General features: G+C 45.4%; 1 protein-coding gene across 1 annotated transcript in view; it reads left to right on the forward strand.

The window, feature by feature from the left end:
- Window positions 1-26509, forward strand: part of furina (furin (paired basic amino acid cleaving enzyme) a) — a 117832-nt gene that overhangs the window by 49385 nt on the left and 41938 nt on the right. The window contains exons 3-7 of the mRNA XM_042062564.1: window positions 1-86; window positions 14854-14949; window positions 18890-19018; window positions 19256-19338; window positions 21493-21622. The exon at window positions 1-86 is cut by the window's left edge and continues 13 nt beyond it. Coding sequence (XP_041918498.1) covers window positions 1-86; window positions 14854-14949; window positions 18890-19018; window positions 19256-19338; window positions 21493-21622 — 524 coding nt within the window. The remainder of the gene's footprint in view (window positions 87-14853; window positions 14950-18889; window positions 19019-19255; window positions 19339-21492; window positions 21623-26509) is intronic.

Raw genomic sequence — 26509 nt, forward strand, 5'->3', positions numbered from 1 at the left:
TTTACCACTTCCGTCATCGCAGGGTGGTTAAGAGGTCGCTGTCCGATCACCGTGGTTACCATGTGCGACTCCAGAGCGAGGCTCAGGTAAGGGCGTGTCTACTCTCTACTACAGTCTCTGTAAACCTCTAGTGCCATCCTCCCCTTACCTCCCACTTAGTGTTGCACGGTGTATCGATACTAAAAAGGTATCACGATGCCTTCACGTAAAAAAACGATACGATTTCCGACGTTTTTAGAATCGATACTTTATTAAAATTAACGTTCTATGTCTGTGTGAACTGCTGCTCTCACTGCTCCTTGCACGCATCTAGGCAAGTGGGCGTGTCAAGCAGCCAGCTCTAAGTGAGTGAGTGCGCAGCCAACGTCAACATACAGTAGTTCTTTGCCGACCGTCCTCGGCCTTGTGGATAAAACAAAAGGTGAAGTGAAATCTGCAACTATTTCGGATACATCGCGAATAGTGATGGTAAACAGAGGCCCGTTTGTGAAATATGTTTCAAAGTCATTTAAAAGCAGTAGGCTACGCATGGAACTTGGCTAAACACCTCGCAGACATATCCCAACATTTTTGTTCAAAGAATGACAGGTTAACGAATATGCTATAGAAAACACGACTACATGGTTAGTGCCAAGTTCTTCTCTTCTGTTTTAGTCTAGCCTAAGTGAAACTAGTATGGTTCTCTGGGATAAAGCGAACCTTCCCTCATCAATGAATTTTGACGGGACATAACGAGCTGTAATCATTTTGACGAGACATAACGAGCTGTAATCATAGGGTGCTAACGTGATGAAAGCGCAATGTTCACGCCAGAATAACATTACCATAACTTGTAAACAATCTATTTTATGTTCGGTCAGTACTACTGGTAATATTTGTCATGGCATGTAGACTGCAATTTGTTCAATAAGTATTGCCCAGATGTAGGATAGGCTACCCGAAATGCGCTAATTAAAGCCCACAGCATATAATACCACCAAAGCGTGTTGAGTCCTAATAATAATAGCGGCTTATTGTTACGTGGTAGCAAATCATGTTATCAAAGAAATAGACGTAGGCTAATGTAGGAATGCACACAGACATATTCAGGGTTCCTACGGAGTATGGAAAACCTGGAAAAGTATGGAATTTGATTTTAGTAATTTCCAGGTCTGGATAAGTATGGAAAAAAGAAACAAGGGTATGGAGAATTTTTTGTGTTTCCAGACTATTGCATCTACAGTTCTAATCACTTCACTTAGGTCATAATGAATCATTCCTACTGTTGTGTAGCTGAAGTTGTTAGTCCACATCAAGATACAATTGAATGGGGGTCCTCAGAAAAAAATCTTTCCCACAAGGAGACCCTGGTACCAAAAACAAATCGAGAACCCCTGTTCTATGCACATGCTCTACACCATTGTGCACTGGTTTGTTTGGTAGCTCTGCTATTTTCGGCTAAAACACTAGTAGACTTTTTTTGATTTTGTAAAAGTTACCAAGACATGAATACTGCATTATCTGATAAACTGTTATTGCAAACAAATAATACTGTTTACGGTGATTTCTGAGGCCTCTGCCAGCAGTGCAGTAGTCTCCAACATATGTAGGCTATGCTGTATCAAATGTGAGTGCACCTTCCATTTCAGCACTTCCCCAACCCATGTATCCAACAACGGGCAAGTGTTTTCTGTGGGCTAACAAGTTAATAATATACATTATTTTACAGCTATTCACAATGCTTAGTAGAACACTCCATTGACAATGTCTAGAATATGGTCAGAAAAATCTACCAAGAAGTTTGAACATTTGAGTATGGAAAAAGTATGGAATTTTGAAATGGAAAATGTGTAGGAATCCTGCATATTGCAACAGGTAATGGTGTAGGCCTATCTGACGAAGACCTGAGTGGTTGGAACGTCGTACTTGTACACTGGGCGCAAAGAAGACTATCCTCACATTTTTCCCTTTGCAACTGTCAAAGAAATCCCATGAACACGGGAAGGCCTAGGGAAGCCTAGTTTGAGTTTTAGATCTAGCCTAGTTTGGCTATTTAAAGCTACTTTATTGGCAAAACACAACACAATGTAAATGAACTATAACAAAAAATAAAGGACTTAATCACACAAAGTAGGCCTACTATTTTACTGACTATAAAAATAATAATTATGTAGGAAGTTTAAAACCCAGAATTGACCTGCACACTACAAAAGTGCACCGAATTCAACACAAATGACTCAATACACTTGGAGGAGGTATGAGTCCTTTCTTTTCCAGATATCTTAGGATTTCGCCGTAGTATCGTTTCAGTATCGAGCATCGTGATACTTATGGCAGGTATCGTATCGATGTCATAATTTTGGTATCGTGACAACACTACTCCCACTATACAGTGCCTTTACATCTGGATAGGGCCTGTGTGTGTCAGTGATGCATCATTTGTCATATTTCCCCTTCCTGCTGCGTTCTGTTCACTGCCTCCCTGTCCTGCGTCCCAGCATGCATTTGAACGCCAAGCTGTGTGTGTGTGTATGTGTGCGTCCCAGCATGCATTTGAACGCCAAGCTGTGTGTGTGTATGTGTGCGTCCCAGCATGCATTTGAACGCCAAGCTGTGTGTGTATGTGTGCGTCCCAGCATGCATTTGAACGCCAAGCTGTGTGTGTGTGTGTGTGTGTGTATGTGTGCGTCCCAGCATGCATTTGAACGCCAAGCTGTGTGTGTGTGTGTGTGTGTATGTGTGCGTCCCAGCATGCATTTGAACGCTAAGCTGTGTGTGTGTGTGTGTGTGTGTGTGTGTGTGTGTGTGTATGTGTGCGTCCCAGCATGCATTTGAACGCCAAGCTGTGTGTGTGTGTGTGTGTGTGTGTGTGTATGTGTGCGTCCCAGCATGCATTTGAATGCCAAGCGCTCCGCATTCCTCTCCCGCTGCAGCGGGGGCCATTATTCTGGATGTCATTTCCCTTTTCTTTTCCTTTCTTTTTTAAAAGCAGATACCCATATATTGTGTCATGCCAGAATAGCTCCCTGCCACACACACACACACACACACACACACACACACACACACACACACACACCTCAACCCAACCCCCTGCTCCCCAACGTTTCTTTTTTCTCTGTGCTTTTTCTAAGTCACTGATTCCAGTGTGTTCAGCAGAAGAAAGGAGAAATGCTCTTTCTCTTCCCTCTCTCTTGCGTTTCTTCGTCCTCCTGGTCGTCCAGCTGGTAAATTAGTGCAGTGTCCAGCCTGACGGAAGGGTCACCCTGAGAAGCTGTGTGTGTGTGTTTGTGCGCGTTTGTGTGTGTGCACTAACGAGAGTGGTGACTTGCATAGAGATGTATGTAAAGTGTGTATGTAAAGTGTGTGTGTATATAAAGTGTGTATGTGTGTGTGTATGTGCGTATATAAGGTGTGTGTGTGTGTGTGTGTGTGTGTGTGTGCTCGTGTGTGTGCGCCTGTGCATGTGCCCAGGCGTATGCAAAGTCAGTGTCCCCTCCTGAAGGGGCCCAGAGACGGAGCCTCTGCTCCATGGAGACCCCATTACTCACAGAGCCGCAGGGAACTGCAGCTCTACCCCCCTAAGAGTGCTGAGGTGTGTGTGCGCATGACCCTGAGTCCGCAGGGGCCATTCGTCTTGCTGTTTTAATAGATGGCACTGACGTCTCACAACATCCCTTTTCTTTTATGTGCCTCCTTCTCCCTTTAGCAACATTACCCTCCCCTCCCTCCCTCCCTCCACCCTTTCTATGCCCCTATCTTTCTTCTCTCTTTAGCACCACCACCACCACCCCTCCACCCTCTCTATCCTCCTCCACCTTTTAGAGGAGAAATGCAGCGGAAGCGTCCTCACGCAAACCTGTGTCACTGATCCCTCGCTCAGATGGGACATGATGCGGTGAAGGAATGCTCTCAGGAGTGAAACCCTTTCCCATTGACCTTTTTTTGTTAAGGTTTAAAAAAAAAAAAAAAGTAGTTCTGGTCATGGTGCAGTGGCCAAGTCAGTCTGGCTCTGTTGTCCATCTTCAAGGTCTTCTTACACACTCAAACAAACACACACACACACTCATATTTTTGATGGCAGTGCAGCGTTTTCCCTAAAAGCATTGAAGCATTGTTTCCCAACCCATGTGGGGTCACCTAAAATTGAAATAAGGCTCGCCTGAGTATCTTACAATTGACCAGTACATTACATTAACATATACATACATTAAATACAAAATATTAAAACCCCCATGATGTCCAAGTCAAGTAACTATTCACATCCTTCATTACAATCTGGTTACGTAAAAGTAAACTTAGGCAGCTCGCATGAGATTGTCGTTTGATTGACGTTATCATGCTTTTGACGTAATCATGCTTCATCAACGTTCCAAACCAAGTATCAAAACAACCAGACGTGCAAAGATAGCCAAACGAATTAGCTTGGCTTGGATTTGGGGGAATCGAAGAGTGTGCCGTTGTCACATCGCTACACAAAAACATAAACCTTGCAAGATCTTTGGATGCAGATAAACCTTTTGATATCTGCGTTGAATCTCTTCAGCCTTATAGCCTCGCACAAATGGTTCTCCGTTGAATCTATGTAGAGCTTACATAACCGATGAAAGTGGCATAACGTTAGACTTTGTAGAGCGTTGAAACTTGTGCGGTGGTGTGTAGTGTAGCTCTGCACTTCACTGCGCTAATTGGGGAAAAGTAAACAAACTGTGGACAGATGTCTCAGTTGATAAATCTCATTTGTATTTCAGTATTATATTTGCATATTGTCCGTGTGAAATTTGTAAATATTTTTGAAAAATGTTATTGTTAAAATGTTAGCCTTTCCTGCCTCAGCTCCAGACCGCGGTCAAATCATCAGTCATCAGACAGGAATGTCAGGGCCAACAGCCTTCACTTCAACTGCAACAAACTGACTTCAGTTGTGGACTTGCTGCTTAAGTCAGTGACAAACAGTTCAAACTATGCATACGTTTGCTTCACTAACTCCGCTCCAGTCACCAGCTTTCTTTTCATCTTCTAGCTATTCATCTGTTTTCTCTCTCAGTTTAGTTTTGTTGTTGCTGTGCCATGGAGGACAGGCCTATTGTGTTTTCTGTCCACCATTGGTAGGCATACTGTAGGTGAAATGACTGTGATTAAATGCTTCTTTATATATTTTCATACCAAAGTCATATTTTGTGCGTCCCTAGCATCACTGTGGCACATTAGCCTAGCCATGCTCATATGCCCACTACACTTCCATGCTCATATGCCCACTACACTTCCATGCTCATATGCCCACTACACTTCCATGCTCATATGCCCACTACACTTCCATGCTCATATGCCCACTACACTTCCATGCTCATATGCCCACTACACTTCCATGCTCATATGCCCACTACACTTCCATGGTCATATGTCCACTACACTTTCATGCTCATATGCCCACTACGCTTTCAAAAACATTCTGGGGGAAACACTGCAGTGGTCCATGTCTGCCCTGCCCTGTTTTGTGGTTCCTTTCAACAAAGGAAGAAATGAGCTCTTCTGTCTGACTGGCTGTCATGGGTCTAAAAGGCTGGCTCTTTGAAGTGGGGCTGCAGGTCCTCGGAATCAGCCTCTCGACAACATACAAACATACACACACAATTACAACACACTTGTGCGCACACTCACACACACACATTTAGGAAGAGCTCAAGAATTTGTCACTCATCGTTGCCTAGATCAGAGGAGCTCTGTGTGTGTGTGACATCTCCCCAGTTTAAGAGCCTAATGGAAGCCTGTTGGCTGGTTGAGCACGGTCCATTACTCACTTCTGTAAGAGAGGGCCTCTTCACATGCCACATACTCACGGCTCTAACAGACGACCAGCTCCAGCACACACACACACACACACACACACACACACACACACACTCACATTGATTCACATGCTCATGCTCTCTGTCACACATACATACAGACACACACACACAAACATGCCATTCTCTCGTGTTGGTGAGCGATGAGTAGTTGCTGTTAGCAGATTTCTGAGAGTTTGCCCCGTCTCAGAGGGCTGGCGGAGAGAGGAGAGGGGCCTTGTTCCAACAGCAGGGCCAGCCTCCTCCCTCCCTCCCTCCCTCCCTCCGTCCCTCTGAAGTCTACTCATCATGCCATCAGTGATAAGAGGAGCCGCAGTACCTGGGCTCCTGTGAAGTCCACTGTGTTTGGAACACAGCCCTGCTGGCACGGCCTACAGGCAGACTGGAGTCTGGAGTCTGCTGCGCTCTCCTGGGCTGGGCTGCTCTGGGCTGTGGTGGCTGGCGATACCATGCCACTAGAGAAAGTGGACACATGCATAGTGCTTCAGCAACGTCACATCACGGGCATGCTTACAGAGACACACACAGACACACGCACACAGACACACACACACGCAAACACGTGCATGCTCAGGCATCACTTGAATAGTGACTGTGTGTGTGTGTGTGTGTGTGTGTGTGTGTGTGTGTGTGTGTGTGTGTGTGTGTGTGTGTGTGTGTGTGTGTGTGTGTGTGTGTGTGTGTGTGTGTGTGTGTGTGTGTGTGCACGCACTACTAAAGAGGACCCAACTTCACACACGTCCATTGAGGGCTGTGTCTTCTCCAGACCAGACCAGATTTCAGCTCCATCTCCCACCACTGCTTCCTCTACTGTAACTCCCAGCCCAGTTTTTTCTGGGATTAGATATTCAGGAAGCGGGTAGTACACACTGCACGCCTGGATCTGAGGAGCTGCTCCACCACCGCAGCAGTCTGTGCTCCGTTCTGACTGCAGGCTGCCTGTGGTTTGTTTGATTGGATTCCCTTCGGCGAGTCTTGTCCAAAAGTGCGGTTTTTGATTTGACTTGATTTCAGCATTTTTTTGGGGGGGCCCAGAAGAGTTGTGTTCCAGCTGGAGCGCTGTTAGTTCTGGGTTTTGTCTGTCGGTTGTGGGGTGGGTGGGGGTTGGGTGGAGATCAGGAGAAATGGGCATGAGAAGAGGGGACACAGGTGGTTGTTATGACTCTGCTTAACGTAACGTAGAGACCAGACACCACAGTTGGCAAAAGTGGGTGTTTAAATGTCAATTCATAAATCATTTTGGTTTATAAGCAGCCATGGGAGCGTGTTGTGCTTCAGTAGCAAGAGAGTGGTGAGCCTTGGCAGGGCACAGCTTCTCTGCTTTGCTTCCTCTCCCAAGCCATTCGCCCTCCAAGTAAATACGTGCCGCTAGGCCTGATGGGGGACCAGCGGGACTTGGCCTGCCTGCAGAGCTTCCTGTTGCTTAACTCTTTCCCCTCCCAGAGTTCCTTGCCAGGGAGGAGGATCTTCTAGTGGTAAATTGGTAAACTGAAACTGACTATCTTAAAAAGTGGAAAACTGAAACTGACTAGCTTGGCTTTACTGTATGGAAGAAAGCTGGGTTTAGACTTTTCGGTGCCAGTTCTGTGGGCAAGAACAGGGACATATGACCCATCTGCAGCCCGCCACTGTCCATCTTCCAGTTGACCACATTTGGAGGTAGTTAAATCCGTCATCCACTCAGCCTCATATAGTGATCCGTCACAGTGGTCCCAAGCCAATAGGTGATTTCATTCACCATTTCAGGATTGTGCAGAAGATAAATGCAAGGTGAATATGTGCAGGTTTATGTTAACGAATAAGGTTGATATTGTGAATCTTGTTAAGCAGAGCCAATCGTTGAGATGAATCTGTGTGTCTGTGGAAAAAAAGAAGCTGGCCAAGAAAGGCCGATTTCGTAGATGTTGTCTAGAGTGTGAGAACACTCCTCTGAGCCTAATAGACATGGCCACAAACGAGAAGCGAGGATAAACTACGCTCAAGAGCATCTCACAATTCATTAGGACGAGTTCCCTAAGCAGTCCAGCGGGCTCTTGTTTAACCCTTAAAGGAGTACCGTCACACCGGTGTGACGGGAATGTTGAGAAATGAACGTTCTAAAGAATATCTGGGTTCATTGAATTCAACATAGAATTTTAGAACCTTCAATTGTTGCGGAACTTAGAATGTTTAAAAACCTACACCTTTAAGGGTTAATTCAGGACTCTTTGGCCAGAGGCAGTTTGTGACGTCCTATTTCCTTCTTGGATTTAGCGTTTGCTGAATCTGCTCCTCTTTAGATGGTAGATTAGCCTGGCTAGCGCCACCACTTCTCAATGAGACGTGGTCTGGGAACCAAACGTTCATTTTCTCGTATTTGAAAAAAATGCCCATATCCGTTTATTGGGTGCCACGGATGTCTATCAAATGCGTCTGTGCATAGCTCATCATTGTCTTGCTTTCCCCCTTGTTCTGTGATAGGGGACCAATCTCAGGCGAAAATTTGCTCCATGGTCTCCAGGCTGCCTTAGCAGCGTGAATCAAATCGCGCGCAAGGCAGCATGGGAACACCCAGGCTAATGGTAGATACTACCCCACCGAGGGAGAACTCACACATTAGACCATTAACCCAGACAGAGCTGTATCATCTCACCTGTTTTTTAAATAACACTCATTTTATACTCTCATTGGGTCTACACACCTCAGATAGTGATATATATTTTTGCAACTGAGGAGAGAGGTATCCATACACTGTGATGGGTTTGCAAGGCCACTATATGTAAACCTATTCTGGTCATAATGTATACCTATTCTGGTCATAAACAGAAATGGTCTGCAAGTTAGACACTGCCATTTGTATTATTTGATAACACACACTTATCACACACAAACACACAGTGTACAATTCCACATCCTCCTCACAGGGGGCACAGAGACAGAGATTTGTCACAGACTTCTCCCTGCTTGACTGTGGCCTGTGCTGGAGCAATATCAAAGTCTCTGCTTTCCCAACTCCTGTTGTGTGTGCGTGCGTGCGTGCGTGCGTGTCTGGGGTTTGTGCTGACTGCCTTCGTAGCCTTGATTGTTGTAGATGAGTCCCGGGAGTGTGGAGCAAAAATATGAGCAGAAAGCCAGCCACAAAAACACACTCTCACACACAACAAGAGACACTCACAGCTAGACACTGTTAGTACACACACTCACTCTCATAAATAGAGACTGTCACTACAGACACATACATAAAATGGAGACACACAAACTGACAATGACTGTACACACACACACACACATTTTGGTGCAAAGGCACATATACACAAAAGCACACACAGGTTGGGTGGATAAAGTAATAAGGGGGGGTCGGGGTTTCTGTGCTTTGATTGAAAGTGGCGCCTTGCCCTCAGATTGGATTCCAGCTTCATTAAAGGCTCCAGTCTTATCTGGCCTTGGTCGGACGGAGAGGTTAGTGCAAGTTCAGCCCTAATCAAGATGGATGTTGCCCTCCCAAGGATCCTATCTGTCCTGTTGTTTTGTCTGCTGTTATTAAACCTAGACTTATTTATTACAGCGTGGGCTGGTTTCCCGGGCGACGATTAAAGCTTTTCCTGAAACTGAAGCACAGGAAATGGACAGCAGTGTTGATATTTAGTTTTAATTAATGTGCTCTAATTTCATTAGCAAGTAAACTCTGTCTGAGGTCCATAGGCACTGGGATCACTTTGGTGTGAACCAAGAGGTAATAGTCCGGCAACCAAATGCCATAATGTAGGTGAACCTGGTTTTGTGGGTTAAAGTTTTTTTTTTTGCCGTTTCTTGTTGCCAAGGGGTAACTCAATAAGATTAGAGAGGATGCTCGGTGATATCCGATATATATATTAAGCCTTTCTTGTCCAATGTGTTGAATAAGGCGAGGCACTACAGGTGAATAGGGTAAAAAAAATAACTAGCAGATATCACTATGAAACTTCCCCAGTTTATTACTTACATTAATATGAAAAAAAAATGTATTACAAGTTTTCTGTAATTCAATGTTTAAATATGCAAATTAGGCATGATCTAATTAAATAGGGTCATTCCACGTCAGTTCAACCAGGGCCCACACACTTAGGTCTCAAAAAATTCTGAAAAAATTACTAGGTGTACCTATGTTACCCAGGAGACACACTGTAAAATTACTCTTATGTAAGATCAATACTTTCCAAGATACAGCCAGTTTTACAGGGGGAGGGGGGTGTCGATTTTGTCCAGCCTCTTTTTTTTGTCAAAGTTCACAAGCCCACAGCGCAAGAACTAAACCATGTAGGAGGCTCAGATGTTGCATGGTGGTAAATAAATAAATACATTTATATAAATAAATAAATAAATAAATAAATAAATACATAAATAACTGACAAAACCAGGTCTGACCCCATGACTCCCGGACTATTACTGGTGTTATCTGAAATATAGAAATGCATTAATTAGTATAGAAAAGGGTTAAATTGTCCAAATTTGAACACATGAAGTATTGTCTGAATAACTATCACACAGAACACTGCATTTTAGTCAATTTTATTTGAGTTGATTTGCATTTGATATGAGTAGGCCTACTCACCTTGAAATTAGAGGTATTTTCTATTTTGTTTTTCTTAATTTTGGCACATTGGGCTTTTTTCATATTATAAATGTAATATTTCATATTAATGTAAGTTATCAACTGGGGAAGTTTCATAGTGATATCTGCTAGTTCATTTTTTTTACCCTATTCACCTGAAGAGTCTCTCCTTATATTCAGCACATTGAACAAGAAAGGGTTAATATATGAAATTGCTCAAGGGATATCACTGGGCACCCTCCTAAATCTTAAAGAGCTACCCCTAGTCTACAAGATTCTGCAAAAAAAAAAATGTAACCGATAAAACCAGGTCTGACCCCATGGCTGCCGGACTATAATGAATTCTTCTCCCTTTGGGCCTTGGGTGCAGAATTGCGGAGAGGAGCTTCTCTCCTGTCCTTTGAAGGGGTAGTTCAACAAGGGTGATGTCGCCGCCTGACAGTCAGATCCCCAAACTCACCACTGCAAGTCTGTAATGCATTGATAAAAGTGTCTGCTAAACACCACTGACCTTTTTTATCAGTCAGTCCTCCTGCACAGAGGGCTTTGGAGCCTTGGTATCAATTAAGTTCAAGGTCAAGTTCAATTTATTTCTTTGTCCCAAATGGGCAATTTGATTGCAGACAGGGTCACATTTTTTTATGTGAACAAAATAATAATTTAGTTGTGATAAATAGGTCTGACAATGCCTAAAAAGTCAGTAAAACCAAGATAAAAACTTCATTAAATAAACTAAACTAAATGGACAAATCTATGTTTTCCTGTTGTGTGCATTCAGTACTTGGATAGAAAAGGGGATGAAGGAATTTTTGTACCTCTGTTTAAAAGCAATAGGAGTTTTAAAACGCAAGCCAGATGGCAGCAACACGTATTCAGAATAGCACGTATTCTCTAATGGCCTGTGTCTTGATATATTTGTATCGCTTTGTTGAACACAAACTTCACTCCCACTATCTTACTGGCCATATTTACAATCTTGGAAAGTGCATTTTTGTCTCTGATGGTGACATTTCCATACCAGCAGATAATGGAGAATGTGAGGATTGACTCAATAAAAGCTTTGTAAAACAATGGCGTCAATGTTCTGTCCACCTGAAACTTAGCCAGTTTCCTAAGTGCAGAGAGTCTTTGTTGCCCTCTCTTGCACACCGAGGTGGTGTTCAGGTCGAATTTAAGCCAATTACTGCATGGTATACACACTAACTAGGCTGCTTCTATCTTAAGAAGTTAGAAGTCAATCATATGTCATTGAGCAGCACTTGACCTGACAGACCACTACCAGATGTGAGTCTGACAAGTGAGGACTTAGCTGTTGGATGATTATTAGTGGTGATGTGGAAACTGCTAGCCTGCACACACACCGCCAGACAACATTCCCAGCACTCACTGCACTCAAAATACTTTGGATTGGATTGGATGGCAGTTGTAGATAAATGGTTGTAATTTATATTGTATTAAATGATTGAAACACTTTGTAGTTTGTGTAAAAAAAGTTGACTTCACAGCAATGCAACACCAGCAGAGACAGTTAATAATAAATGTGAATAAAAATTATAGACAGTTATAAAGTTTTCCATCCAAACACTGTGTCTTTTCTCCCTTCCTTGACAGCAGCCACATAGTTTTGATCGGAAAATAATATAAGTTACTCTTCTTTCATCACCTAAACCCAGCCCAACCTCTCACTGATTGGCAGAGCCAAAAATTGGTTCCAACAGGCCAGTGAGTATTTCCTGGCTACCGCCTAACAATCCCAGCTAAAAACCAAGCTGAGATGGTCTGGGAACCACTAGGCTAGGAAATTGCCCCCCAGATAAGGTTGTTGGAGGCAGATAGTCTAATTGAAGGGGACCGCTGGAAGGGGCCTCTGGCCTGCATTCCTGGAAGGCTGACTGATGCATCTGTTGTTCCACAGAACCTGTACGCCGCTCTGTAGCAGACTAGCGTTCTGAGGCCCATTTGAACTGTCAGCAATGTATTTTACTAAATCACCCATTTAGACAGCTGTGTCTGGATAGCCGTAGAGCTTATTAGTATTCAGTGTGGACTTCCATTATTCATTTTTGTGCATGAGAATCCGGCTGGGGGAATGACAGCAAAATGCCTGTTGTGTTAGCTAGCTGTCTTGTCTGCATTCTTAGTCAATCAAAATGTGTTTACAGTTAGAGGCACACATGCATTTTTGACATTCCTCTGTGAGTATGGTGGTTTTACATACATGTTTCAGACTATAAAGCGGTCTAGCGCTGTCACTGTCAGGCTCCGAGTGATTTAATGGCTTGATTAAAAACAGCATGACGTTTCACCGGGTTGTCTGGCTCCTTATTAGAAGCCCGCTTTTCCCGAAGATGATCATTTTCACTGTTCGCCCGCGACTCGACTGAGTCAGGCAGCCACCTATCAGCCGGGTCCGGATGGGGGGCTTTGACGAGCTCCGGGGCTGCCCACACTCCTGCCAGTCTCTAAATCTCCCCCCTCAGCTGTTTTGACAGGCGCTCACCGTGGCAACAGCTGCTCAAATCGTCGCAAACATCCATCATCCTCACAGTACCCTTCAGGGGGAATTAATTTATCATGATGCATGCGTGCGATTGAACTGCCGGGCAGGTGCTGTATTTACGACACCCATGTTCTAACAGGGTCTTTGATGACCCAGTCGGACCGTCAGTTGGACCCTCCGTCGGTTGGCTTACTTTGTACTCTTGTATCAGTTGACCTTTATTTTCTCTTCAGAGGAATTTTTCTCCATTTTCTGGAGGTGGGGACATAACCTCTTGTAACCTCTGTGTGCAAACAGCGTTACCTTGAGCAAGCTCGCGAAGCGCCAAGGAATGTGAGAAGTGGTGTGTTTGTAATATCTCCCACTGAGCTCCTCAGGAAGGCTCAGAAAATGCACCAACAGCAGACGGACTGGTTGGAGTTCACCAGTTCCTGTAGGTCTCATTCAGTGCTGCCTCTGTCTGTGGAGTGGACTGGAGTGGATTTGACCTGTGGGCAGCCTGTGGGCTGCTAGATTACGAGAGTAACATCGCTGGAGATCATGCAGCAGCCATTGCAGCAGCAGCTCTCTGATGTTGGGTTTGCACTAGCAGTCAGATTCTGTGTTTTTATATGCTGTAGGCAGATGCTGGACTGTATGGAATTGAATGCTGAACTCTTTTTGTGTTGCTGACTGGGTGAGAGTTCTGTAAGCCCTTGCTTGACTCTGATGGGCGGAATGTTTGATTATGGATGAGTGTGGATCAGTGAGTATAGAGTTGATACTGACTAGGTGAGTGTGGATCAGTGAGTATAGAGCTGGTACTGACTAGATGAGTGTGGATCAGTGAGTATAGAGCTGGTACTGACTAGATGAGTGTGGATCAGTGAGTATAGAGCTGGTACTGACTAGATGTTCACGGAGCTCTGACCCTCTGATACAGAATGGTCATTTAAGCACCATGCGTATGGATGCGGCTGCTGAGGCAGTGCAGTGCTTGCCTGGTAGAAGTGTGATGCTGTGGTGCTCTGCATCAGTCGGCTCGCTGTCCTGCTTCTGCATAGAAAGCGAAAGGCCTGCCCCCCCCCATCCCCACACACACACACACACACACTACACTACAGCGCCGTTATCTCTCTCATTTCTGGTGAACAGCAGCGGGACAGAGAGAGATGAGGAGAGTGAGAGGACAAAATGTGTGTGTGTGTGTGAGAGAGAGAGAGTGAAGATGGCAAGAGTGTGTGTGAGTGAGTGAATGAGAGAGAGTAAGGCTGGCGAGTGTGTGTGTGTGTGTGTGTGTGTGTGTGTGTGTGTGTGTGTGTGCACGCATTTGTACGTGTGTGTGGTCCGCTATCTGCCCTCATCTAACAGTTTAATTAGTCTCCCATTCCTGCCATCAATTTTCCACGTCCTCCATCTCTCTCTCTCTCTCTCTCTCTCTCTCTCTCTCTCTCTCTCTCTCTCTCTCTCTCTCTCTCTCTCCCCCCCTCCCTTTCTCTTCCTCTCTCTCTATATCTCCTCCTCTCCCTCCCCCTTACTCCCACACAGGGGAACTGCCGAGGAGGCATCTTTACTCCCCTCCCCCCCCTCCCCCACCCCTCCCTCCCCACCTCCACCCCTTTTTAATCTCTGATTTCAATAATTGAATTCTGTCAGGGTTTTTTAACTTCCTCTCCTTTTTGGATGGCGTCCCCTCATTTCGGGTCATCGCCATTCTGTTCTCCCCCATAACCGTCTCTTACACAAAATAATTACCGTGGGCAGGCCGCGGGCTCATCCATTAGTAGCCATGGTGATTGGGGGGGGGGGGGCGGCGGTGGCAATATTGGACGCTAAAGACTAGCTGGAGGCCACTCTTCGCCTCCTCCTGAGTGTCATCTGATTATTAAACCTGCCTTTGAAATTAATCCATGTGGTGCTCTCTCTTCTCTCTTTTTCTGTGTGTGTGTGTGTGTGTGTGCACGCGTGTGTTTTAGGTGACGTGGGCGGAACAGCAGGTGCTGAAACAGCGGGTGAAGAGGGATATCTACTCGGATCCGTCAGACCCCAAGTTTGGCCAGCAGTGGTACCTGGTGAGTGGGAGTCGGTCTTAAGCAAATCTGCTTCTCTATGACAACCTCACCATGCTCAAACACTACGCCCATATTAAGACACTTCATCATGCCAGAACTGCCTGCACTTGCATGCCATTATCCTCATACAGTACGTGAGTGCAAAGGTGTTGAACAGGAGGCAGCTCTAGGGGAGTGCAGCTCTCTTTCTGCTGCTGGGATGGTGCCAGTAGTCTCCATAATTATATTAGTCACCTGATAATTAGGCTTTAGCCTTCACCCTCCTCTCCCCCACCCCCGCGTGCTTATTATTCATATCTTAAGTCACATGATTGCCCAGACATTTGTGACGCTGCCTGCTTCCTTGAACTCTAAACTGTCCCCCGATGAGTCACGTCCCCCTGGAACACAAGGGCAGTGATTACATCACTCAGGAAAAGCCTGCTGCTGACCCCACTGGCTTCTGAAGCCGTTTAGGAACCAAGCTCCAGTGCTTTTAGGACTCTTGAGCAGATAAATTGGGGAACACACACACGCACGCACACACACACACACACACACACACACACACACACACACACACACACACACACACACACACACACACACACACACACAGTTAATTTCCAGAGATTACACTCTCAGTCTCTTTCCTGCTCTTTCTCTTTCTTTTCATTAAAAATGGCCAGAGTTGCTTTCTTTCTTCCCATTTTAATGATGAAGGCCCACCCCCTACCATCTCTGCGCATGATTGGCTTTTTTTTTTTGTTGCTTTGTTATTCTCAGTTCTGTTTGAGTGCGCAAGGGTCTGTTCAATTTGGCCCCTGTTAATGCGGCAATTATGTAAGACGGAAGTGAACTCATTAGCGGAGTCAGCCAGACAGCATCTGATGGCCCACCACCCTGCTCCTGGAAACGCAACATAAATGAATAAATAAATAAATAAAAATGTGAATAGAGAAAGGATGATTAAGAAATAAATCAAAACAATAACAACCCTGAAAATATCATTTGGCGCGGAGGGGAAAGGAAGTTCGTTGCCGTGGTTTTCGAGTCGCCACTCACCATTACGAGATGGAAATGTCGCCGGCACCGTTTCCGTGATGCAATGTGATGCGATGTGTTTCATCAAGGCGATGATGTGCTCGTCCCACGCCACCACTGCAGTTTGGGCCAGGCAGCCGGTTATCAGCAAGCGTTCATCACTGATGTGCTAATGAAAACGCACACTGGCCTAAATGGGTTTCCCACAGAATGGCCATTTGTTTAGTCAACAGCATGCCAACATTTCTGTGTACAGAGACACATAAAGTCCACGAGAAATTCACATTTTAACAGCCTCGTGGAAAATGTGCTTGGGATGTTCAGAGGAAAACTGTTACCAGCCCTTCTGGAAAGACCTTCTTTGTTAGGCGCTCTTATAGAGTTCTATGTTCCTTGTTAGGCGCTCTTATAGAGTTCGATGTTCTTTGTTAGGCCCTCTTATAGAGTTCAATGCGAGACCTCACTTTGTATCCGCTCTGCTGAGATTGGCCCTTATTAAAGCTTGAATCCCAGTGATTGGGCTGGAGAGAGAAACTAACGCGACAGTCCAAAGCAGATTTACCCTGTAGCTGCATTGCCCCATTTTTTTAACTTCTTGCTTGCACATGTTTTGGCAAAACAAATCGATGGGCGCACATCTGGCGCACAAGATTCCACACAACCAGTAATAATATGTATGTGTGTGTTGTGTGTTTGTGTGTGTGGTTGGCATGACGCACGGAGCCAGCCGTTCATCATTCTGCTAGTCCTCATGTTTTCATTTCTGCATTTAAGATGTAGCCCTATTAGACAGCCGCATAAAACGACACATCTGGCCGTTTTTATCCTCCTAAAATGCCGGAGCTCGCAAAAGGAATGTTTAACTAGAGACCCAATTAAAATATCTCTAAAATGACATGCAATAGGGATTTTATAGAGTGTGTAATCCCTTTACTGTGCGAACACAAATTTGGAGTACATTAATTTGGAGAAGCTTTCTGAAATGTCCGCAAATGAGACCCGCCGCTTTACGTTGGTTAGCGCTCATACGCTTTTTGAGGTGTACCTTTGAAACAAGCACATTATAGGCTTCAAGGCACTATTCTGTAGCCTGCCGAGCCAGACCCACATTAAAATGTAGGGTCTGGGCACTCACCGTTCGCAGTGCTCAGTCCGAGGGGCGGGATAATCCGTTGTCTTTCAAATTCCCTCTGCACGCAATAGGATATTTGTTTTCAAGTAGCAGAGAATTCAAGCCAAACCGTTGCAACTCTGCCATCAATCATTATGTTAAGCCCACCAAACGACTCTATACACGATTTCAATGCCCTGATTAAGTTTCGATTTCTGGAGCTCACAAGCCAATGGAGAGTTGCTAGACTAGCCCTGGCAGCAAATGTAATTTGCTGCCGCTAGGGGCGCGTCTAGATTTCTAGGCTAACTATTCTGAGGAACGGCTCTAAAATCTGTCAGAAGTGTACTTTTGTGTTCTGGCTGATGAGGGAGTTAATTAGCTCAGCGGTAGTGAGTGAGTGTTTAATATTTATGTCCCTGCTGCTATACACAGCGCCAGTCCTGTAGTCGCAGTTGCCAAAGTTGGGGTCGGAGAATGGAGGCATGTTTTATGACGAGCCTCACAGCTCTGTGTACCTCGCATAAGAGCAGAGGTTGTTAGATTCACTTCATGCTGCAAAAATGAGTCCACTCTCCATACATCGGGTTTCAGAAGTACAGTGTACAGTAATCTGTCATCGATGCATGGAGCACGGACAGAATGTCTTGGTATTATAGGAAAGAAAATGGGGGAAAAAATGCCTTTTGTAGACACTTGAGACCTGATGCTTGACTCAAAGGTCAGCTTCAGCAATTTAATACCAAGAGGATGACAAAGAAAGGACCTAAGGCGTGTAGTCCTATTCTCTGCACAACCTAAAACATGAGCTCTTAGAGATCTGGGTGGAGTGGTGTGTGGTGTCCACCTCCACCCTTCCCACACTGTTTGGGGTGTGCTGCGTCCACCTCCACACACCCCGTCCACACCTGTTTGGGGTGTGCTGCGTCCTTGGTTTTTTGGGATTGGGGTGGACGTGGCATGGTCAGGGAGAGGGCACAAACCATGCCAGTCATCAGTTCTGTTGTCTGCCAAGACGCCCACCTCTGCTGCCACATTTAGACACAGAGAGAGAGGGAGAGGTCATGTCCCAAAAACACTCAGGCCATGAAAAAGTAGTGTCTTCTCCAGCAGACTGTGAATGAAGGAGCTGCTCTCTCCCATAGCAAGAGGTTACAACTACTAGAGTTGCATAGGCTCTGGGGACCAGGGCATTGTGAGGTCGGGTGTGTAGTTTGCGTGGGTCTACTGTGGTTTTGTACATTACATTTTTAGTTGTTTTGTTTGGACTCTCCAGTTGCAGTAGTTCACCGTGTGATGTCAGGGGGTGTATTTGTGCCTGAGGCCAAGTTGTATGACTTTGTCCTTTCCTCAGGAGTAGAGTAGAGGTGAGGCACTGAGGTGGAATGGCAGCTGATGTAAAACTGTGAAGCGCTCGTATTATGCATGCGCAAGCCTCCCTTTGCTAATCAGAACACTCCGTAGTGCCAGCAGCACAAGCAGCAGTGTGCGTCAACGTTAATCATTGATGTTTCTTATTGTTCTTGTGATTAAAAAGTTACCGTGGTGTACAAACTGGAAAATGCATTGTGCTTTTGAAGTCCCTGTTCCCATGCATGCACACACATACACACACACACACACACACACACACACATTGCATAAGGTATCTGTGACAAAATGTTTTTGAATACTGATAATGAAGGTCATAACTGCAGTATAATATGACATAATGTTTAGCCCTCGATTATTTCCATACAATCTGAACCAACACACCCCAAATGCAATATAATGTGATGTGTATTTCCCTCTCCTTTATTCCAATAGTACAATCCCAACCATCATGACCTGAATGCAAAAGGTGCCTGGGAGCAGGGCTTCACAGGGAAAGGGGTCGTCATCTCCATCCTTGACGACGGCATTGAGAAGAACCACCCTGACCTCATCCAGAACTATGTGAGCATTGCAACCACCAGAGCCTCTTAATGTCCTGCTGATTTTCCATCACTTGACGACACCAAAGACGTAGATAAAATCAAATTATTCGGTTCTTTTAATTAGCATATTAGAATCCGAGTTTCCAAGACAACCAGCTCCTCATCCTGTTATAGTTGTATTTCCATGCCATTGGGGAGTCAGTGGGAGTTAATTCCCAGTTGGAATGTTTCTGTGTCTTTTTGCGGTGATGTGTAGGATCCTGATGCCAGTTATGATGTGAATGACGGGGACTCGGACCCCCAGCCAAGATACACACAGCTCAACGACAACAGGTACAGGTCCCTTTTAGTTCTGATCACAGCATTCCCCAAATGTTTAGAAAGAAAGTCCTAGAAATATCTGAATTGCATTACAGCTGAAATTCTCTTTTTAAACTCCTAAAGAACATGGAGTCTGGCTCATCAGGCTCTCTGGCACGGTGTTGCAGTTCTCCACACAGACGGCCATTCTGGAGCTGTTAATAATTACGCGTGTGTGATTCTGCGCCATGCTTTTAATATTGCAGTGATCAGCTTTTCCTCTTGGCTAGTGTCTCTGTGTTGAGTTAAATATCCCCTCAGAAGAGCCCCTTTCCCCGCTCTCTCTCAACACACACACACACACACACACACACACACACACACACACACACACACACACACACACACACACACAGGCTGAGTAGAGCCATGGTACAGCAGTAATGGGTGTTGTGATTCGTCTGATTCAAATAACTACAAAATTAAATGGAACCATGGATCTCCTCATATGAGAAGTGTTGCTCCCCTCCCTCTTTTTGAAGGGAGAGGAGATGAAGGCTACGCACCACACACACACACGCACACACACTGCAGCTTTTAGTGCAAGTCCAAACCTCCCTCTCTCTCCTCAACAGCCCTAAATTTTTCAGCGCATCCGCTGGGCATTTTTGCATGGCCTACTTAAGGGCGGGTAAATCTGAGGAGGATTACGCTTGTTTAGGAAGAAAGCTGCTTTATTGTTGGAAATGCAGAACAGATTGTATGCGTTAAGGATGATCAGAACCCTGATGGTAAACAGGTCCGAATTAAGAGTGGCGGCTCTGATCCGACACAAGCCGTTGCTGCCTGTGAGGAGGGCTTTGTGTCGCTTCTAAAAGGAAGAGGCCCGTTTCGCTCGGACTCACTTTAATTTTGGATTTTCTCACCAATCTGTTGGAGGGGGGACGCGGGCCAGAAGGCTTTTTATTTCATCTCCAGGCTAACCATGATTAGTAATGACAAGCAGAAAGGCTTAGAAAATGCCGATGACCAGGGATCAAAGGTCCCTCAGCCCCGAATGGTACGACTTTGTAGTCCATGAAGCCAGGGCTGACCTCTCTTTTTGGTTGGCAAATTGATGAACCCCACAGCCTAGGGACAGGGAGGGTGGCAGAGAAAGAATTAGCAGGAAGAATAGAGAAAGTGATTGGGGAAGAGAGATAAACTCGGGCTAAAGGCCCATTCACACCAAGAACAATAACGATAACTATAAGTAAATATCGTTCTTGTTAATATGAATGACGACGTTCACACAAACTATAACGATAACGACATGAAGAACGATATCGTTGGGGATCACTTTCAGAGCGATTTTCACAACGATAAAATGCTAATAGCCAATCAGAACCCATCGAATTTTAGCCGTCACATTTATTAACACAAGGAGAGACTTTGTTTATCGTTGTTCAGTGTGAACGCTTTTATCGTTATGGTTATAGTTATCGTTATCGTTCTTGGTGTGAAATATAGAAGGCTGGCAAAGGGAGAGGGAGAAAGAGGGTGCGAAATATAGAAGGCTGGCAAAGGGAGAGGGAGAGAGAGAAAGAGAGGGAGGCAGCACTGAAAGCAGGATGAGAAGAGAAAGAAAAGGAACGAGGCTTTGAGGAGAAGAGAGATTTGGAGGTAAAGAAAGCCGCCATGTAACCACCATACTGCTCTGAGAAGAGGCCCCTGTTCACTGCTCGTTCATCCGCTGTGGAGGGGGCTGTAGTTGAAGCGGAGATGCGGCTCATTGGACAGCACCATGCAGAGCCAGACCAGACGCCCGCGCCGCCCGCTCCGTCTAAATGGGAGCAAACGGCACCATCACACACTGCAGTGGGAGGGCCACTGTGTGCACTTGGCCCATTTTAGCAGTTTAGAGTTTATTTTTATTTTTTATATAGGGTGTCTTTTTCCCCTCCCTGCAAGTTATTTTGGATTAAAAAGTAAATACTCAGCAAGATACACCTAAAGTATTAACTTCAGTCTGTTCATCTGCAGCCGAAGCTCTACTGTGATAAGAAAATAATATAGTTATCTTTTCTTCTGGGTTTGATAAGAGGTGTGTGTGTGTGTGTGTGTGTGTGTGTGTGTGCGTGTGTGTGTGCTTTTGGTGTGCTCCTGCACACTAGTGTTTGTGTATGTCTGTACATTTTTGTCTTGGTGTAACAGAATTGAGCTGAATTCACCCAGAGAATATAAGAAACTCAGTAATACCTCCCACACCAACCTCCTCACCCCCACTGCTTATCTCCTCTCCACCAGCTTGTCTAGGAACCCTTCAAAATGTGTGTGTGTGCGGGTGTGGGTCTGTGTGTGTCTGTGTGTGTGTGCGGGTGTGGGTCTGTGTGTGTGTGCGGGTCTGAGAGTAGGTGACTTTGTCGGAAAGAGTGAGCAGGTGTTTACTTGAGTGCGCGTATGTGTCTGTGAATGTATTTGCATGTATTTCTTTGAGCGTATGTGTGTCTCTGTGAATACACAGCTCTTGTGCTGTGTGTGTCTCTGAGTATGTGTGTGTGTTTTCGTTCTCCATCCATCCGCTATAAACCTGCTGGCAGGCCAGAGCCTGGATAAAGACCCGGCTCAGGGGCTACATAAGCCCATCTCTGTTGGCTGCCCCATAAAGGACTCTTTCTTCCCGGCCACTAGTAAGAGTTTTACCTTAGCAATATGGCCATTCATGTGCTGCTGTTTGCCCAAGGTGATCTCCTATTTACCTGCCCCCTCCCATGTCCCCTGCACGCCTGACGTCCCGCTTGGTTTCAGTGCTCGTTTCCACAGAACAGCAGCTTCTCCTGAGGCGCACAACCCTGACATATCCATCTCTCCCATCCGGCTCGCCATCCGGACGTGAAGAAGCGACGTGTTTACAGACGCGCATCACCCCTGCTATTGGTGTCTTCTCAAATATTTTCTCCGTGCTCCGAGACCAGTCCTCTCTCTGTTCCCTCAGCAAACAGAGCGCAAGTGTTTCAGAACGTCTGAAACATGCAAATGATTTTTTGCTCAAATATCCTCCTGGGAACTGCAACCAGAACTGCAGAGAAAGAGGCAACAAGAATGTATTGAAGTGGCGACACACACAGACACAAACTCACACTATTGAGTTATAACTTCTGATGTTTTTCAACTCCAGGTGATTTACAAGTACAGATACGGATATGCAGTTGTATCTGGTCTACATCACCTGGCAAAAGCTTGTGAGTTACTCCGGATGCAACTTTTTATGCTGCGTTTTCATGGGGAAAGTCTACAGCAGCCAAGCCAAGAGTAGTCCCCCCCCCCGTCCCCCACCGCAGAGGCTGGGACTAATCTGCACCATCATTTCAGTCGTTAGTGTTAAGTGTAGATGATAAATCATCCCACAGCTTGTTTCTGTGTCGTACACAGAATCACACACAGAGAGCCATACACACACACACACACACAGACAGAGAGTCATAGACACACACACACATTCTCACACACACATACACACACACACACACACAGTCATAGACACACACATTCATACCAGTGGGATGGAGAATAAGGACCTCACATTCATCCATCTCAGCTTCTTGAAACCAGCAAGACCTCAATCCTATTGTAATTAATACTGAGAGGAGCTAAGGCACGTCAAGACCCATGCCATCCCCAATTAACCTCCTGATATTAGAAGTCGTGTATTCTCTCGATCTCTCTGGACCCTACTAGGCAAGAGTGGAAAAAAAAAAAATCAAACAAGGATGAGATGAGTGGTGTTGCCATGGTCACAATGATAATTGCGGATCATTTGAGCTTGACCCTGCAACCCCGAGGCTGTCTAATAGGCAGGAGACCGGCTGCTTTTGAAGTTGGCTCCGAACAAGTGGAAACTTCCAGAATAATGGCCTTTGATTGGGGTGCTCGGCGAAGCGTGATGAAGCTCAGAGCTCACTCCAGTTGACCTGACTTGACCTTTCACAGCGACCTCATGGGAGGTGAACTACTCCGTGATGATGAGGCCGTGTTCTGTCAAATCCCGTTGTAACCTTGGTACCTCTAAGATGCCACAAATGAAGCAAAGACGTCAAGAGGGCTGATATTATATGCTTATATATAATACGTATTTTACTCATCATTTCACTCTTGGGTTCCTCTCTGCATTCCTAACTTGCCTCCTCGGAATTGCTTGCAGTGTTCCGTGCCCAGCTGGCAGGCTTTGACGGTATGAACAAGCTTATAGCCCCTTTGGGGTGCTGCTGGTCTCTGAAGACAAGATGAGAGGTCCACCCCCACTATTCTATCCTATCGCTGTCAAGTAAGCCTCGGTTCACATTCTTCCACAATCCCCTCCGCTGTGGTAACTACCTCTGAGGGTCTTCCCGTAAGACCGTTTTCCCTTGGTCTTCTTGCTAAGCCTGCCAGGAGACGTGCTAATCCACTTTAAGATGAGCGCTAACTCCCACCGTTCCTAATGTATGGGCGAGGTAGCAAGCAGCACTTCAGCTGCCCATGGCACCCCCTGTTGACGGTCAGGAGGCGGCACGCCAGGGCCTTTGAGCGCTTCATGCTCTACGCCACTAATCCTACTTCTGCCAGCGTCCAGTAAAAGGGCTGCTGAACTCCCAAGTTCTCAAGGACTTTTAGCAAGATGACTTTTTGCCACTCTCTCCCTTATGACCTTTTGTCCATGCCTCTTGCCCAGGATTTCTGCCGAGGGATTTTGAGCAGAGTACCGAGAGCTCAGGAGTGGTGTTAAACACTGAGTAAAGAGAGAGGGCAGGCTAACCTTTCATCTAGACGTTGAGTTAAACTCTCTTTTAAGGAGAGCTGTCAGGTTAACCTTTCATCCTTCATCTTTTTTTACAACTGTGCTCTTGCTGTTTTTGGTCACGTTTGTACGCTTCTCACTTTTTTCCGCCAGCAACAGTCTCCTCCTCAGTTTGAGCTCCTACATCCCCTTCACAGCTCTTCCTTTTCCATCTTTGAACTCTTTCTTGCCATCTTGCTGCTCTAGTCATTCTCGTCTTTTCCCTGTGCTGCTTCTCCCATGCTGTCTGCACAGATCACCCTACCCATTCCTGTCCTCTCTCCTGTCCCACCTCATGCCGTGCCATCACCGCGGAGACAGAGATGGGCCCACCACAGGTTGGCAGGGCGCCTGTCAGGTCACGACGTGACCCGTCACAGGCAGCATTCCGCCAGCGCCGAGCCCCGGCCTGCCACCAGTCAGACATCACCCTGGCACAAGAGTGCCTGCCAATGTGCCACATCAGCAATGACAGGCTCAGCCATCTTTCCCCCTAATGAGGGCACTGCCACACTGATGTCTTTATACCCCAACATTGACATAGATGGAAGAGGGCGTTTGGGGGTTTGTTTGTTTGTTTCCATGTTTGACAGGCAGCCCTTGCCAACCGCTGGGATGCATTTTCATATGCACTGTTTATTTTTACGCTAACTGGGCAATTCTTGGATTTATTTGTTTATATAATCAGTTTTCATGGAAATGTGAATTTTGCCATAGTGAGGCCATATGTGTTTCCAGGATTAGAGTTTTGGGTTTCCTGAAGAGACTGCACTTTTTAAGCTGCGTGCTGCACGGAGACTTGGAACTTGTCTCCGTGCAGAAGAGGCTTGTCTAAGGGTGTTTCTGTAAGACTGTCACATTTTTTTCCTTGGTCCCATATCAGTGAAACCCATTTCTTGATATTCCTCAGTTTGGTCCCATATCAGTGAAACCCATTTCTTGATATTCCTCAGTTTGGTCCCATATCAGTGAAACCCATTTCTTGATATTCCTCAGTTTGGTCCCATATCAGTGAAACCCATTTCTTGATATTCCTCAGTTTGGTCCCATATCAGTGAAACCCATTTCTTGATATTCCTCAGTTTGGTCCCATATCAGTGAAACCCATTTCTTGATATTCCTCAGTTAATGTTTGCTCTGGTTCCCACTCCGCTTCTGTAAACTATGAGGATCCCTCAGGGCTCCAGCATCCAAGTGTTGCCTTTTAGTCAGTATTATTGCAAAGGACAGATATGTATAGATCAGTATTATTGCAAAGGACAGATATGTATAGATCAGTATTGTTGCAAAGGACAGATATGTATAGATCAGTATTGTTGCAAAGGACAGATATGTATAGATCAGTATTGTTGCAAAGGACAGATATGTATAGATCAGTATTATTGCAAAGGACAGATATGTATAGATCAGTATTATTGCAAAGGACAGATATGTATAGATCATGCCAGTCATACAGATGATTGGAGTGTCTGAACTCATGAACTGTCTGTAGTCTGTGTCTGTAGGGTTCCACCAGTTGCCCATGAATCATTGAAAAAAAAAAACCTATACTGTATGCACCATATGCATGTTGTCTATCAGTATTTAACCTAGTGTTCTGTAATTTAGATTTTTTTGGTTTCCGTAAATCTGTAGATCCAGACACTGGCTGTTAGCTGTACAGCTTTTTTTGAGCCTGGGCGTTTTGTTTTCAGTTGAGGCATGTACAAGGATGTAGGCCTTAGTCGAGGTCTTGAGATTAGATCTGGCCCTACAGGCAAACACAAATGTTCTTGCTCTCCACAGTGTTATTTGGTTAATTCCTGCTTTAAGTCGTCACTGCCTCCTGATTCTCTTATCAGATCGATCTTTTGTGAAGAAGGCAGTGTGCCTCGCTTCTATGTGTTTAGTGACAACGCTTCTCTGTTGTTCTTTGTCCAGCCAAAACAGATGGAGGCTTTGTTTTGAAGATCAAACGTGTCTTCTCTCTCTCTGAATGCTGGCGTGGTGTTTCAGATGTTAAATGAATAGGTCATAAGAAGAGGAAGTGGTAGATGTCGAGAAGGGCCCCAGGGTGTCGTGGGCATTTTGAGATGCTGAGATCTGTGTTGCCTTTTTTCGTCACAAAGAGAGGATACTCTTGTCTTGATTAAAAAGTATACTGATCCTATTATGTCCATTTTGAACATGGCATGGTGACCTTCTTGTTGGAGGGATTTCTTATTCTAAGGGCAACCACGACTGACATTTTTGTGTTAAGTGAGATTTTCAAGTGAGGTTTTAAATAAATCCTCTTGATTATTATGCGATATTTGTGTTTGCGCCATTTGTGATTCATGTCTGCCTTCCGAGTCCATGGAATGGCATTGACCTTGAGCTTCCCGATCTGTTGTGAAGGATTGGCAGGTCTGTCTGTGTGATGTGAGTATCGTTTGT

This window comes from Alosa sapidissima, chromosome 14 (genome assembly GCF_018492685.1).
Source record: "Alosa sapidissima isolate fAloSap1 chromosome 14, fAloSap1.pri, whole genome shotgun sequence".
Classification (NCBI taxonomy): Eukaryota; Metazoa; Chordata; class Actinopteri; order Clupeiformes; family Clupeidae; genus Alosa; species Alosa sapidissima.